This window comes from Python bivittatus, unplaced genomic scaffold (assembly GCF_059951505.1).
Source record: "Python bivittatus isolate LINGU-HERP-01145 unplaced genomic scaffold, Pbiv_v1 ctg000020_np1212, whole genome shotgun sequence".
NCBI classification, from domain to species: domain Eukaryota; kingdom Metazoa; phylum Chordata; class Lepidosauria; order Squamata; family Pythonidae; genus Python; species Python bivittatus.
The window spans coordinates 92675044-92692338 of NW_028277030.1; the positions used below are offsets into that span (position 1 = coordinate 92675044).

Here is a 17295-nt window from a genome sequence, read left to right on the forward strand (position 1 = left end):
ATTGGTCTTGTTCCACCCTATATATTATAGAGGAAGATAAGTTAATGCTGGAACATCTGACCTAGCTCTTCAATATGCTTTGTGTTCTTGTTAGTGAAGCCTTTATCCTGGATCTCTGATATGCCTTATTTGGACTGGATCTGAAATGTATCTGAATTTTGATACTGTTCATTTGCCCTATTTATCACCCAGTCTCTTACACCTGTCTCCTGAGCTTGTTTACATTCAATTTCTTCTTTCTTCTTTTTTATTATTGTGAGCCGCCCAGAGTCACCCATTGGGGAAGATGGGCGGCATACAAATTTGAAAATAAATAAATAAAATAAAAAATTTGTGTTTGGTACTTTGCTATCTTGTCATCCCAACAAAACCCCTGTCCAGATTGTTAAACCTATTTTTATGTTATGAATCACTTCCAACCTATCTTCTGAGCAAATTCATTTAGCCTCTTTAACAGGAATTTTTTAGCATTTTTGGTGTTCTTTTGAAACCTTATGACGTTTCCTTTGGAATTCCACACTTTAAATGCTTTTATAAAGAATTTAATAGACATTTGTAAGCCCCATATGTCACCCACAGTCTGTTGATACTTTCCTTTTTTTTTGTTTGTTTGTTTGTATATATGTGCAATTTAACTCTAACTCAACCGGTACAGCAAAATCTTAATAGAAAAAGAGACAATAGAAATACAAATAAAATCACGTGAAATCTAAACTGTGCTTAGTCAAATAGTGATTAGCAGTGTATAAAACTGCTGAAGTTTGAAACGTTTCAAGCTCAAAACTTGTATTTTGCATGTTCTGTTCTCAAAATTAAATACTAGCATTCTGAAAGTACATTTTGAGAATGGAATCAAAGACTGACTTCTCTTCTATATTTCAATAAAAAATGGCTGGGCACTCCTGGTTGCTCCAGGCAATTTGACTGGAAAGTTGTACTCTGTTTTGCCTTTGCCTTTCTTTTTTTCTTTTTCTTAAAAAAAATCCCATCTTGACTGAAGATGAGTAGGAAAATTAGGGTGGGGGGAATGGTGAGGAACAAGAAATGTAATGAAGAATGTAGTTCAGGGAGTGGCCATTCTGTTTTTGATGAGCATAATGTATATCCAGCTGCCTGCCTCTGAGTAATTGCTGCATACACACAGAGTTCAAGTGCACTAGTTTAAAAAAAAAAAATTTTTTTTTAAGAAGTGAAATAGGGTGGATGATTTGAAGGGAGGGAGGGAGGGAGAGAAGAGAAGAGACCAGACAAAAGCATGATTTGATTGGTACATTCAAGTTTTGGTGTTTTTGTACTCTGAATACTGTTGTACTCTGAATACTACAGTTACAATTAATTTCAGGATGAATTTCAGCAACTGAAAAGATTGTGTTGGTAGGTTGTTAGTTGTACACAGAGAAGTGGCTATTACAATTTATTTAAATGCTGATACTGTTGGCAGAACCTGGCAAAACACTAACAGTGCATGGTACAATTCAAGATACTGGTCATCATGTTTAAAGACCTGTCTGGCTCATGGCTTGGGTATCTTCAGGACCATCCTCTCTGAAGTAAATCTGCCAGTCCAGTGAGATCAGGGAGAGAAGGTTTGCTGAGGGTCCTATACCTGAGGGAATTCCACCTGCAGGGACCCCACAAGCAAACCTTCTCATCATAAGCTCTTCTTCTATAGAATAGTTTGCCCTTACACATCCAGACTACCACCTCACTGCTAGACTGTTTTTGCAGAATTGTTTTCGCAGGACTGTTGAAACCTAGCTCTTTGACAGAACCTTTTCAAGTCATTAATATCTGATTTTCCCCTAACAGATGGTGCTATTACTGCTTTTTTCCCTTTAGTTCCTTATGATAGTATACTTGTTTGGATTTTATCTTCCATACATCATTAAAACACAAGAAGCCTCCATCTTTTGTATCTGGGCACAAAGTTTTTAATATATCATGCACCTATTATGCACTTGAAATCAGCCTAAAATATTTTAATTAAGAACTGAACTGAACTAAACTAAATTATGGGCACTGGTACCAAAGGCATTGAAAATGGCTATGATCTCTGGAGGAATATTTATTTAAAATATTTCTATATCAACTTTTAATTAAAAATGTCCAAGGAGGTTTTTAACACAATTAACAACCCAAAAACCATTTTCTGAAACCATTTCTCTTCTCATCCCAATTATATTCTAATGCCTAACTATATTGTTTTAATACCTTTATACTTAAAACTACCAAATTACAGTACAGTTTATGCATAATCTACCCAGTTGAACATTCTAGAGATTAATGAGAACAATTTCCAAGTAGTTTTATAAAACATTGTAGCTTTAATTATCTATACTCACTGTTAAAAAAGGATGTCTAGTGTTTTTCAATACTCTGCTTTCTGTAAGTGTGTGAGCCACTTCATCCTAAAAAATAAAAAATGCAATATTAACATTAGTAATTTTAAAAGACAGAACTAGATCAAAATATTATTGTAAAAAACTCCAAGAAGTTTCTGGAACATCATATGATAAGCATACTTAAAAAGGGAGAGGAAACAGGATATTCAAAAGCTTCAAAAAGATAAATCACACATAATATTTCATTCACCTATAACAAATAATACTGCTACAACACTGTGAGCAAATAATGGTTTCAGTGGTTTCAGATAAAATAATGGTTTCATACTAAAAACTATATAATGGTATTATAATGTTTACTATTGAATTATGGAATCCAGTGTTTGTTGTTGAGAAAATTGTCCAGTTTTTCCTTGAAAAATTACTTTTTAAAGGTATAAAAATATACAGAGATGTGCAAAATCTTTTGCGAGTGTTCTGATCTGAAATGGGCTATTATGACCTATGGACTAAAGTTAGAATAGTCTACCAAGATCTGGCCTCTTTTGTATATTCAGAATGGCCCATTCTGAAGCTGGATCAGCCATTCTGAGATCAGAACATTTTGATATTGAAATATTTTATGCATCTCTAAAATGTACCACCATAGGAATATAAAACTAAGATCTGGGCCATGAATGCTATAGACAAGGGCTGCTATAACATGTAAATAGTATGGTATTCATCAGGAATGACATGTCTTACAACATCTAGAGAGTCTGTACGGATGGACCATAATTAATCAGCAAAAAATATATTTGCATGCAATGTCATATAAGTTCAGTCCCAATAACTGATGTTAAAAAGATCAGAGAGGAGGTGAAGTGAAAAAGCTCTGCCTGAAATCCTGGTGAGCTGCTGCCAGTGAGAGTGAACTATTCTGCAACATATAGTCACAGTCTCATTTGGTATAAGGAAATTGGTGTCAGGGCACCAACTGTATGTCCTAATGCAACACTGAGGTTTTAAGAATTACTTTATACAATCACATGATGGGACTGTAAGACAGGGAAAAAAATCTGAATTTCTGGGAAAGAACAATTCCCACATCACGATGAATCAAATTTCTAGCCTCACTTCAACCAGGAGCCTTATATTAAGAGAAATGTTAAGAAAATAGTAAAAGTATTCCAGTTAACTTTAAAATTTGGGTGTGTCTGATTAAAGCCTTTATATCACTGTGTAAAGAAGTTTAAGGGTTCATCTTATAGATACTTTATTCCAATAAGATTTGTAGGAGTGAAAATAAACTATTTCCACAAATATCTATATTTACAAGCAAAATTATATTAAACATATAAGCATACCTTTGCAATAATAACTTCCTTTTTTAAAATTTTCATAGCATAATATTTCCCACTTGCCTTCTCCCGGACCAGAATAACTTTGCCAAAAGTGCCTTTGCCAAGTAGTTTTAAGTAATCAAAATCATTCATTGTCTGTATGAAGTATAAGATGAAGAATTAATAGGATTTATAGCTTGCAGATACTGTGTTCATTAAAATACTGCTGTCCATTAGTAAATTAAATTCTATGATTATCAAGAAACAAGCAATTCTTAACAAATCAATGTGGTATGATTCCAAATTCTGACCTCATTCTTTTGTTACCATACACAGAATAAGAAAGCATATATAGCATTTGCAAAGGAAGTGTGCCAATATGTCAGTGATCCTATACAGTATATACAATTATATAGCTATACAACATAGAGAAGAATAATTATTAGATTTGTCAAAATGTTCTTGCTACTCCCACTTTTAGAAAGATCATCAATTACAGGGGAACTTCAGAGCTCAAAAATTTTCTTTAACAGCATCATACTGCCGGCTCTGAAGCTTCACATGAAAATTTTCTATGCCAAAAAGTGACTTCAATATAACTTCAACAATCAACCTGCTTGTTTTCTTTGCAGAGTTTGCAGATTGCTTGTGTTCAACCCAGCCTGTAAAACATTTTAAGTGGACCAAAATATTTTTTTGTTTTTTAAACAAGTAGTACACAATTACCACTAGAAAGTCAAGATAGAAATCTAGTAGCTTTTCTTGTTTTAAAAAGAAACTTCAGACTTGAAAGCGTAATTTTATTATGTAATGATCCCTGTGAAGAACGCGTATTTATAAAGGAAAAACACTGCTTAATAAATAGGATCATTTCAAAGTATAAACATTATTTACATAGATATTTACAAAGTATAAACATTATCAGAAAGCAATCTGATAGGACAGTATAATGACCCTCTTGGTGGAAGTTTTAGTTATAGATGGGAATGATCATTTCCCAGAGATAGGAAAATAAGCCTTTGGCTCAAACACTCAATAACTGATATTCCTATAATTAGTTTCCACACTTACAAGCAAGCTAGGCCTAAAGATCCATCTTTTATTAATTCATTCTTATGAATCACATTAACCAGAAGAGATTCAGTCATCTAGTAAGACACAGTATATATATCCTCCTAGAGCCAAATATGCACAATAATATTCTCACCACTATGCTTCTAACAATCTCACCTAATAACTAAAGTCAATTGGTAACATCTTCCTTCTGGGAAACATAACATGTTAATTTTCTTATTAGACTGCAGGAATGTTCCATGCTCATTTCTTAGGATACCTTAAAGCAATAAACCAATCAATACCCAACACTCTACAGGTAGTCCTCGCTTAATGACCACAATAGGGACTGGAAAAATTGATCATTAATTGGGGCAGTTGTTAAGCGAGTCAGAGTTATATAGGAAAATTTAAAATGAAAAAACTTACACAAATAAAAAATATGGGCATACCCAATCTTAAATACTTAGAACTCTCAGTCTAAAATTGGAGGCAAATAAGCTATAGCTTGTTCTGCAAAAATATTAAAAAACAAAAACAAGACATGACCTACTGCTATCATAGCAGTCAGTTGAAATGGGTTTGTACCATTCCTCAGAGAATATGTAGATAGCAAAAAAGTTATTTTGCAGAGCAGAACTAACATGCCTTATTCCTGACAAGAACTTGAAAATGTTCCCAAAGTTTACTTTGTGAATACAGAAAATCTATAAGACTGCACTGAGACAACAGTCAAGTTATAGTTGCATGCATGCATTTAGGCACCCCTGGTTAAGTTGTATGTTTCAATGAATTCCTAAGTGAACAGAAGCCAACACAAGGTAAAAATTAAACCTTGCATCTTTCGGCAAGCGTTAATATTTCTGTGCAGTTGTTTATACATTGAAAATAATAAAACAGTGACTACAGCAGATACAGAAGTCTGGATGCTCTTCTACCTGATTCAAAGCTTTTTTTTTTAACTGTAAAATTGTTAATATGGCCCAAAAAAGTGATTGACTTGTAGGTCTACAATTAGCCAAAAGAAGACAATTCCACAAACAAATACCTAATTCTTCTAACCTCTCAGGTTATAACTGTTATTCTGTCTACTTTCTACAACATAGGCTCCTCTAAGCAGCTATTTGAATGTTTGAAAATGAAGATAATTCATTCCTACAAAGCAATTTCTAAACACTTCCAACTGTAAAAAACATAGTTAAGAAATGGAAATTACACAGAACATGAAGTCAAGGCAAGATCTGGAAGATTAAGACAAATCTCTACTAGAGCTGCTCTCAGACTGGTCAGATTTGTAAAACAGAACTCATAACACACTGCAACAGCCTGCTGAAAAATTCACTTGGAATGGAGTAGCTGTTCACAGGTACAGTGATGTTTTTACATCAATGATCTGTGTGGAAGAGTTATCAGAAGCCTTTCTCTGATCTCATCTCAAATGTAATTGTCTAACATATGCAAAATAATATCTTATAACCCTGAAATGTTTTGAAAGGAAGGCCTTTGAACCAATTAAACCAAATTTGAACTGTTTGGCCACAACCACACAAGACACATTTGAAGAAAAAAGGGTGAAGCATTAGAAGAATGAATGCATTCACCTTGCCAACTGATAAGCATAAAGGAGGCTCTACTATGGTTTGAGATTGTCTATCAGCCAATGGTTTTACAATGAATGTAGAAGTGCAAAGAAAACTATGTTGATTTTATTGGTTTCCTCAAATGTTGGTTTGTGTGCTTTACCAAAGAGAGGTGGGAGGGTGATTTCACAGGTAGTAGTAATACATGGGCTGGCCAATCAAAAACTGCAGTCTTTTTATACAGTATGATTATGCCAAGAGATTATTGGTTTTACATCACTTTTAGATGCAACAAATCACTGGCTACTTCAGTACACAATGGTTTAAGGCTGGCACTTTTTTCTGTGAGGCAATGTCATAAGCTATGGCAAATAACAGCAAAGAACAGAACCACCTGATTGTATATTTTGCAGTAGACAACAAAATCAAAATATGAAATTAATTTTAATAATGAAATATATACAAATCAAAATTAACTGAACTTAAAAAGAACTCAGGAAAGTGATAAACCATCCACAGTCACTGGGAGTTACACAGTGTACAAATTTAAAAATTAAATAAAATAAAAATAAATGAATATCTAATTAATTTAAATATAATGTATTCATTCTTCATTATAAATATATTCCTTGCAACAGAATACTTTGTCTTCCTCTCTGTTTCATAATCTGTTTAGCCTCTCCTCCTATTGCAAAAATCACTGAGCACACAGAAATGTTTGACAAAGCTACTCTATGATTATAACCATATGTAACGTATCTATAGTATTTAAAAAACAGAAGAATTAAAGAATAGTATGCTTTGAGTCTATAGATCAATGGTCTTTAACTACAATAAATGCTATCCTATGAGGACTTTAAAAAACAGTCCTATATACATTTATATAGAATAACTCCTAGTGAACTAACGGGACTAACTTTTAAGTAGAGATGTGTAGGACTGTGCTGCAAAATCAAGTTGCCTATCTATCAATTAATTTTAAAAGTCTTGCCACTAATTGGTTGCATGTTATATTAAAATAAGGAAAATTATATACAATAGTCATGAAAATACAATGACAGTTATATTCAGAACCTGAAGAATTTTTCTTGGTTACTCTGAAATACAGGCGAATATCAAAACAAATTTTAAAAAGACATTTTTATATTATCAAAATCCAAAATTTGCCTTAGCAAGTAGCAGTACCTAGCCAACTTTAACTGCTCTCAGAAGCTAACCAGTATTCAACCCTGGTTAATATTTGGATTAGGGGCTATCTAAAAATTCCAGTACTACTAGCTTGAGTGGAAAGTAAAAAAAATAAATCCAGGAGAGGACAGCGGTAAACCAGTTCCATCATATTGCCACAAAAGCCGAATGGACCTGGCCCCAGAGTCAAACTTACCTACCTGAAGCTTAGCACAGTCATATTATTTACTGAACTTAAAATAACCACATTCTACAAAGTAACATTTTCTTCTAAGAAACTTCTTAATCTGCAGTTTATATTCTCTGGCAATTTTTCAACTAGCTTCCACATTTCACCCTCATTCTTGTATCACCACATAACAGAATTTCACCCTCATTCTTGTATCACCACATAACAGAATTTCACCCTCATTTTTGTATTATCACATAACAGAATAATTATTTCACTAAATGGTACAAAATATAAATGACATCTGGAAGGGAGGAGAGAAGGTGCCACTTAGTATTATTAAATTACAGTGCTGCTCAGAATTAACCCACTATTTTCCACTATTGTTCTAGTTAAAGAAGGAATAACTAGTGAAAAAACAACACAAATTTAGTGTGTTAAGTATATGGAATATTTGCACCCTGCCTTCCCACAAAATGTTCAAGCTTGCTAACAATATTTAAAACTAGGATTTTGATATGTCAAAGGCCAACAAAGCAAATGAAATTCAGGTAAGAGGCAGATTCAAAATAAAAAGTAAAAATATCATGAGGCCTCTGTCAAGCAAACTAATAAAATTAAACATGACCCAGAGAACTACTGTTAGTCTGTTGAGCATCTTTTGTATATAGCAAACCTACTCCTGCAAAATAATCCCCATGAACTTTAAAATATCAGCTAATAAACTATAGCACAATTTTAATGTAGCAACTAATATGGTTTATTATTAGATGCATGAACCTTAGTTTCACACAGTCTCATCTACCTTTCCTGTTTTTATATTAGCAGAAAAAAATATAATGCTTCTAACTAAAGGCAATAAAACCTTTTTAAACCATAAGCATTAACTAGGGTAATGTTTTAATTACCTTTCTTTTATGGTGGGTTGTTGAGGCATCCATCTCTTCCTCTCCAATATTATCAATCTGGGATGTTGGGCTACAATTCATTCTTTCCTCTTCTTGCCTCTGAAGCCTGTCTGCTACTGCTTGGATGGCTTCTGTCCATTCTTCCCTGTTGACAGTACAGTTAATTATTAAATAAATTCATTTAACGATGCAAAAGGTGTTCTGGCTGAATATATACATAAACAAAACAGAACAATGGGAGCAAATCAAGTTGCTACTACATTCCTCCTACCTGGCTGTGCTGCACTTTGCACAGAAATTTTCTGCTGCTTTTATCCCCACAGATCATATTCATGTATATGTATATGAATGTATTTCTAACAGTACATATATGGATCAAACCAAATCAAAATAGTAAACTTTCAACAGTAACAGTAACCTATGCATGTAGCAGAGATTTTAAAAAACACTGAAGCTCAACTTCCAGCAGAGGTATGTGATGTGACCATCTTTAAAGTAATACTCTTTACCCAGGAATTGAATTCTTGCTTAATAGTTCTCTCAGTTTTCTGAACTAAACTATCACTAGAAAGTTTCTGAACTAGAGTCTGTATTTGATAAGCAAATATTCTTATACTAAATATTACATGAAAGTAAATCTAGATTATAGCAGAAATATACAAACTTTGTAACAGAATAAAAACTAAGAATAAAATTCAACATATTTATGAACACAAATGAAAAATAAAAGAAAATACAAATCAAGATATAGTTTTGCAAGTATAGAGTTAGCAAAACTTAAAGAACAATGCAGGACTGACAAACTTTATCCCATGTAGAAGTCATCATTAATAAATTACAATAAATTTTAGTCTTGCACTGAAAATCCACTCTCTCTCATTCTTATGCGTAATGAACAAAGCCTACAGTTAAAATCACATTTAAAATAAATGACATATGTATGCTGCCTGAAGGAATGAAGATCTGGCCATCATAAGAGGGAAGACAGCAATGAATTTTTAAAGGAGGAGAAAAGACAACTCAGTCTTGGAAAAGTGGGGAGCATGAAAAAGAAACTCAAAATAACCCCATCTTGATTTTGTTTGCTATAAGACAGGGCAGAGAGGACCTCTGAAAGGGTTCAAGATTCTGTTATTTTATCCTACAATAATAAAGAGCACTCCTGGAGCCCCTACTGCTTCTGTTTCTTTACCATACCTATCACAAAGGGCTAACATCTATCTTGAAAGTCTCACTACTTTCTCTCAGAGTGTCATCAGACCTTGCCTTCTAGATCTAGAAGGCAAACCTTACCAAAACCTCATGCAAAAATTTAGAGCTGCTTCTGATAATTTGGACAGAAGTTCAACAGCAAATCAGGAGATTCACAAACTGAAACAAGCACAGATTCTTGAGGTACCCCACTGTCTGCAGAACAAGTAGCCGAAGCCTTATTGCAGCATGAATAGCAGACAGATACACAAATTACGAACCTGCATAATGCCGCAATACAGCAAGCACACCTTGTGGGACAAGGCTTACTTCAGCCAGGAGGGGGCCCACAAAGTGCTACACTGTGTTACTCCATTCATTTGCAAGTCTGCCTGAGAAGTTTGGGGGAACTCACAGTTAATCCCTGACATTTATAATTCAGCGTGAATTGTTCATAGTGGGTGGATCAGCAGAATTTCCTACAGATCAGCTCAAGCTTCCTTTGTTCTTAGTATTCTAAAAAAAAGCGTTTGCCAGATAGGCAAATCTTACCAAAACCTCATGCAAAAATGTAGAGCTGCTTCTGATAATTTGGACAGAAGTTCAACAGCAGATCAGGAGACTCACAAACTGAAACAAGCAAATGGCTGAGTTCATGAACACTTAGCTGCTTTCCAATCGTATGCTTCAGATGTGCATTGGAATGATCTTGCCCAGACTGGCCAGTTTCAGGAAGGACTTTCTGATGAACTGAGGGACAAATTAATAAGACAAGGCACACCAAAGAATTTGGATGAACTGTTTCCGTGTTGTGCCACTAGGTGACTGGAGGAGTTCAGGCGCAGAGGGAATAATGGAGAAGGTTGTAGAGCTTTCTTCACCTCTACCCTCCACTCCCTGTTGCCACCTCAGACTCCAGCACTTTAAAACCCATGCAAATAGGAGTGCAGATCCTTGCCTGCAGCAGAAAAACAAAGAAGGAGAGACTTCAGTTTATGTTTTTACTGTGGAGCTCCAAGACACCTAGCCATGGTTGGTCCCATAAATGTTCCTTCCTTTGAGACTGCTTGAAAGTGCCACACGATGGCACTTCATGATCAAGTGCCCAAATCACTCCAGAGTGTCATCTTCAGGAAACTTCACAGGCTCCCAACCCAAGAACTTGGCAGGGAGGTACTCAGACAATAAAGAAGAGCACAAATAACTGACACCAAGCAAACGTATCTTATTATCCCTGTTACTCATCACATTCTTTCAGGCACGGAAACAGCTCACCATTCTTTTAGATCCTGGCACAACTAATTTCATAAATGAAGCTATGGTGCATCTGTTTGGGTTACTCACACAGTTATTAGAGAAACCTATGCTAGCTGAAACCATTGTTGAGCAATCTCTTCAAGCTGGCCCTATTTTACAACATATGACTCTGCAGTTGAAAATAAATTATACAGAATTCTTACAATCTCTATCACAGTTTCATTACCTGTCCCACAGTATTGGGCATAGCCTGGCTACAAACCCATAATCCGATATTCACTAGGAGCAAGAAACGGTTTCTTTTCCATCTCAAAAGCATCAACAGCACCATTTGCAGGCCTCCCACTCTTTTCTTTCTCTCCCTCCTGCACTCCTGCCTGAACCTTCCTACTTGCCAGAAAAGTATGCAGATTTTGCTGATGTTTGGAGGGAAGAAGCAGCAGCTACCTTAGCTCCTCATCAGGTATGTGATGGCACCATCAACTTAACTCCTGGAGCCAAGATCCCAGCTAAAAGGCAATATCCTACACCTAATCAAGAGTTAGCTACTTTAAGAGTTTCTGGACAATCTAAAGAAAGATTTGCTTTTCTACATCTCTCGCATCTGCACCACTACTTTTTACAAAAAAGAAAAGACAGTTCTTCTTTAGGACTTGTTCATGATTACAGGCTTCTAAATTATGTAACCATTAGAGGTGACTACTCTCTGTCTCTTATTTCAGAACTTCTGGATCGCCTTCAGAAGCTACACATTTTCAGTAGATCGGACTTGAGAGGTTGATTTAATCCAAATGACAGAGGTCATGAATATTTAACAGCTTTTGACATCCAGTATGGCAAATCTAAATACACAGTAATGTCCTATGGTTCAGTTTATATATTTATATTTAGATATCAAATTTGTCACCGCCCATCTCATTGAAACAACTCTGGGTGGTTTACAGCAGAGATAAAAATCAATTAAAATACAATATAAAAACAATCTTAATAATAAATAAATTCCAAGAAAGATGGAGAATTAGCAAATAACTCAGAGAGCATCATCAGTTAATTGCTCTGTAGTCTTCTCCAGATTCATGTGTGGTGAAGGGAAAACATTAGCCTCCTTGTGAGTAAGCCACAACTCCTGACTGTAAGTGCCTGAAGACTCAGTGCTTGCTAGAAGAAGAAAAGACAGGAGTAGGGGTTAGAGAAGAAGGTGGAAGGAGATGTCAGATACCAGAGGATGACACAGAGAAGCCTGTGGAGGAAGTGCCTGCTGAAATTACCTTTATCAGGCCTGTATAAATAGACTCCCCAATCTTTCTGTGCTGCTTGGCCAGGACTCAGCTTAATGCCTAGGCAGAGCTGGTGCCTCATATTGGAAAGCCTTACTTAAGAAGGAAGGGAGGGGTCAGAGATTTCCCAAGTAAGGAACTGCCAATATGTTCACAGACTGTTGCTGCAAAACTCCTGCTGCCAGACCCATTTATTTCCTTGGTTTGGTATTTTATTTTGAAAAGTCTGAGTTCTTGATTTGGACTGCTGACACTCCAGAGAGTCCATTTTTGATGACAACCCCTGACCCTGAATACTTAAGGGTCTGGGAAAAATAAGCCACAGCAGGTTTTCTATGTCTCTGGAGAGTCCAGTGTTTGCTTTCTCTTACTTGCTAGTCAGCTCCCCATCTCTCTGTCTACAAGGGTCTCTGACACATTATGAATGAAATATTTTCTGATATTTTGGACAAATATGTAGTGGTATGCCTGGATGACAGACTGACTTTCTTTTCCCCCTTTTGAAGACCCATCCTTATATGAGGCTCACAAAACAGAATGACTTTGCAACTTTTTGCTAAGTTAGAAAAATGTGTGCTTGATCTTCCCAAATTCACTATTTGGGTTATCGGATCTCTACAGTAGGGATGCAAATTAATCCTGCTAAAATGCATTCTCACATGACAAACACCTAGGAGTGTGAATGATGCTCAATATCTTTGGGCTTTGTCAATTTTTACAGAAGATTCATCTCTAATTTTGCAGAAGCCACAAGACCACTCATCCAACTTCTGAAAAAAGGGTACAAATTTGAATGATTCTATTATTGTTCTTCTAGGTATACAGCCATTTCTGTGGTAGACTTGTTTACCAAGATAGCTCATTTTATTCCATGGAAGTCTACCATCTGCTCAAGAGACTGCACACCTCTTTCTAGATCACATTTTTTGATACTGGGCTTAGTCAATCATGTGATTTTAGACTGTGGCTTTCAACTTACACCCAAATTTTGGAGAAGATGAACACATTATTTGAATGGTGCTTGCATTGCTATGTCTCTCGTTAACTGGATAATTGGACTGATTTATTGCATCTTGCAGAATCTGCCAATAATATCTCACCACATTCCTCCATCAGCGTGTGGCCTTTCAAGCACTCTACATAGCTATCACCTATGTATCTTGCCCTCCACTGCTCCTGCCTCCACTGTCCTTTGAGCCTCTGATTTTCAACAGGAGATACAAACTGTACAGCTCTTCTTAAAGGAGCAGTTAGATTAGTCAACACTGTGTACAAAAGTGCAGCAGATGCACGCAGGCAATATGACACCAAGATTGTAAAGGAAGATTTGGTGTGGTTTTCCACTAAGTTTCTGCCTTCCACCCATCTATCCAAAAAGCTGGACTCAAAGCTTATTGGCCCCTTGTCAGCCCTACAAGATAGGCCAGACTAAGAAACAGATGTCAGGTGTGCCTAAAACTACTTGTATTAAGATTAGCTATAGTAACAGAAGCTTGCAAGTCTAATGTGCTTCTCCTCCTCTCTCTCTTATTTTCACATGAATTTGGAGGCATCTGTCTGAGATATTTTCATACCAGTCCCCCCTTGTTTGTGTTTCTGCAATGTTTATCTGTTTGTTGCCTTGGTAATGGATCTTCCTTCTCTCTGTCAAGATCATCCTCTTTACTCTCTACACCCCTTCCCTGTTACACATCAGATTACCCCAATGGCCTTCTTTCTGCAATTGCCTGCTTCAGCAAAGAGTCATCAGGTATTTCACTGGTCGCTCTTTATCCAAGAGGAGCTACCTTCTCCCTTGTGTCCTGGTAAATGAAGAAAGGAATACAAGGTAGAATGTATTCTAGACTCTAGATGCAGGAAGGGATACTTAGAATATCTGTTTTAATAAAAGGGATACCCTGAATTGAAGGGAAGGGGCCAAAAGATTATTTGTCAGTTCCATCTTATTCAATGACCTTGACAAGCTGCTGAACCCATCTTCACACAAAAGTGATTATGTGCCCATTGCCCTTGATGAGTTCTTTGACCCATTATCATGTGCAAAAGGGAGGAATGATTCTGGCAGGGGAGATAATGTAAAGAATTGGCCTTGGGAAGGGAGAAGAGGGCAATAAACTATTTAGGGATGAGAAAAGATAACTTAGTCATGGGAAATTGGAAAGCATGAGAGAGAAATAACCCTGCCTTGATTTTGTTTGGCTTAAGACAGAAACTGACAGGCTTTCAAGATTCTGTTTTTCTACCCTATGATAACAGACAGCATTTCTAGAATCCTGCTACTTCTGTTTCTTGACCTTGCCTATCTTAAAGGGCTGACAGTCTGACACAATTCAAATATTCTAAGTCACAGTTAAATGCTATGATTTTTTGGTAGCTGCTACCTATGAATTAGAAATATTTTAGCTCATAATTTCAATAAATGAACAAATTCTCAAAATGCAGTTTTTCTTTTTTGCCAACATTAAAAAAAAATAACAATACACACTTTGATTTATTTCTCACCGTTCTTCTGGAGTATCTACATGAAATGTTCTTTCTATCACAGTGGTCCACTGAAGACATCGGATAATAAATGTATTCGGTTTTGGTCTCTCTGTTTTCATTAGCTGGCATTCTAGAAAAATAATATTTTTATAACATGCTGAAGCAAAATACTGTGTTATAAAACACATATAGATACATGCACATTCACATGCACACACACACACACACATATTCCACTCCTTGGGAGAAAGATAATAAGTATGTGTGAAAATGATCTGGAATAAAATAAATGAGTTATATCCAATTGAATCCAAATGCTGACAGTTTTCCAAGAATAGAAGAAAGGTCATTTATGATCCTTTCCCTCTGCAGTTCCTGGCAGTACCCCTACCAAATCTTTAGCATCAGGTTAGGAGATTACATTCTGGATTACAAGGAGAAAAAGTGCCTTTCCAAAAAAAACCACGTCCTCTTCCTTCACCTATAAACACCTCCTATGGATCAAAACATCTTCCTGCCTGAATCTTCCTGTCACTTTCAAAGATATCCCCAATATACAAAAATAGTTTTAATAAGAACCATGTATTATACATGAGTAATATAATAAATTTAGTATGCAAAAACCACTTTATTTAAAATTGCTATTTGTATTTATTACTTTCCTTGTCTTTTTTCACCCCCAGGTAAGTAACACAGTATCCTCCAGATGTTTTAGATTAGCTTAAATCTCAGAAAACATAACCAATAGTCAAATACCATTGAACATGCAGAGCACACCATGTTGCATATTCCTTAGTAATACTTTTCAAGACAAGGAAAATAACTTTTCAGTACGGGTAGATCTCACTTACCGCCTGCCTTGTGCAGTGACCGTTTGAAGTTATGACATTGCTGAAAAAATAACTTTGCGACCTAGGGGTGCATTTATGACCTTCGCAACTTCTCTCTCTTAGTCATGTGTTTACCATTACAGTTAGTACTTGCTATCCTGTGCTTGACCCTTTTTTTTTTACTTTTTTCCCCCTCGCAGAGTGGAGAGATTGCCTAAACAATCTCTTTAGGCAATCTCTCCTGTGCCTGTCCCATTTTTTTTCCTCCCCCCCACCTTGTAGAGCGGAGAGACTGGAGAGGAAGGAATTACAAGAGAGGAAGCAGGCACACAATTGGGAATACACATTGAAAGGAATACACTAGCACCAGCTGTTTACCTAGTATGCTCAAGGCTCCCAGCCCTGAATGTGCTAGGCAAACAGCTGGCACTAGCACATTCCTTTCAATGTGTATTCCCCATTGTGTGCCTGCTTACTATCTTATAATCCCTTCCTCTCGAATGTAAATACAGACTTTAATTCCCTTCTTGTTAATTATCCCAGCACTAGGATGAGCATTCCAAAGGGCGGGAAGTGGGGGAAAAGGAAAGCTGAAGTAAAATCATAAGCACAGGCTCAGTCATGTGATTTTCCACTTAGTGACTGAGTTGCTGGTCCCAACTGTGGTTGCTAAATGAGGATTACCTGTATAACTGTTTTATTGCATTATTTTTGTGAACACACTTGTCTGCACTATGTATACAGACTTTATAGAGGTACAAAAACAATAGTGCAAATAAAATATTTCCTATTAAGGGATCCAAAATTTCTTGAGCATATTTTTGAGAAAAGTACAATGGGTAATTTAATAAAATGGCACCAGGAAATGGAGTGCAGGAAATGCACGAGTGATACAATTACATTGTGAATATAAGTGTGTGTATGAGCATATGTTTATTTATTTATTCATTTGACTTACATAGCCACCCATCTCACTTTTACATGACTCAAGGCAGCTTACAATAAAATAAAACTATATATAAAATACATAATATAAAAAATAAAAATAAAACACATAGCAGCCGGGCATTATCCAACCAATCATCCACACAGCCAGGAGAAGGGCTCTATCCCATGCCCAGGGCCCCAGGCTCAGGCATAAAAACCAGTTTTCATGGCCTTATGAAAGGCCAGTAGGGACAGGGACAATTTAATTTCAGGAGGAATGATGTTCCAAAAGGGAGGTGTCATGGCAGAAAAGGCTTTCCTTCTGTGCCCCACCAGCTAACACTCCTTAGCCATCAGTACCCAGAGTATGCCTCTCTTGCCGGATCGAGTAGGACAGATAGAGACAACTGGGGAGAGACAGTCCCATAAGTATGTGAATGTGTGTGAAAGGGGGGTGGGGAGACAATGATTTCTGTATCAATGTGCTCAGGTTCCTGGGTAAATGTGTTCCCAAAGGGAAAGTCTATCCCTGCTTTATATTTTAGGCATTCTTCTCCGATCTATAGGACATGGCACTATAGCTTATGCTTGAGGCCCGATGCTCTGTTTTTTAGTATAACAATTTCTTTCCCATTCATTTTCTAAATTGAAAACTAAAAAGAATATAAATTTAGCTAGGGCAGGGAACTTGATAGACACCAAGGAATGTGTTAGCAGGAACATTCTTTCCCTGGCCACTATCATGGGGACCAGGGATAAGTACCTGT

At 36.3% G+C, this 17295-nt stretch overlaps 1 protein-coding gene across 5 annotated transcripts in view; it reads right to left on the reverse strand.

Annotated features, from left to right (window-relative positions):
* Positions 1-17295, reverse strand: part of AKT3 (AKT serine/threonine kinase 3) — a 213156-nt gene that overhangs the window by 73399 nt on the left and 122462 nt on the right. For 4 of the 5 annotated variants that reach the window (XM_088144108.1, XM_088144110.1, XM_088144120.1 and 1 more), the window contains 4 exons: positions 14790-14901; positions 8563-8707; positions 3689-3820; positions 2343-2408 (listed from right to left, as the gene is read on the reverse strand). In XM_088144108.1, coding sequence (XP_088000234.1) covers positions 2343-2408; positions 3689-3820; positions 8563-8707; positions 14790-14901 — 455 coding nt within the window. Of the gene's footprint in view, positions 1-2342; positions 2409-3688; positions 3821-8562; positions 8708-14772; positions 14902-17295 lie in introns of all 5 variants that reach the window. The other variant, XM_025177706.2, reaches the window with a different exon arrangement.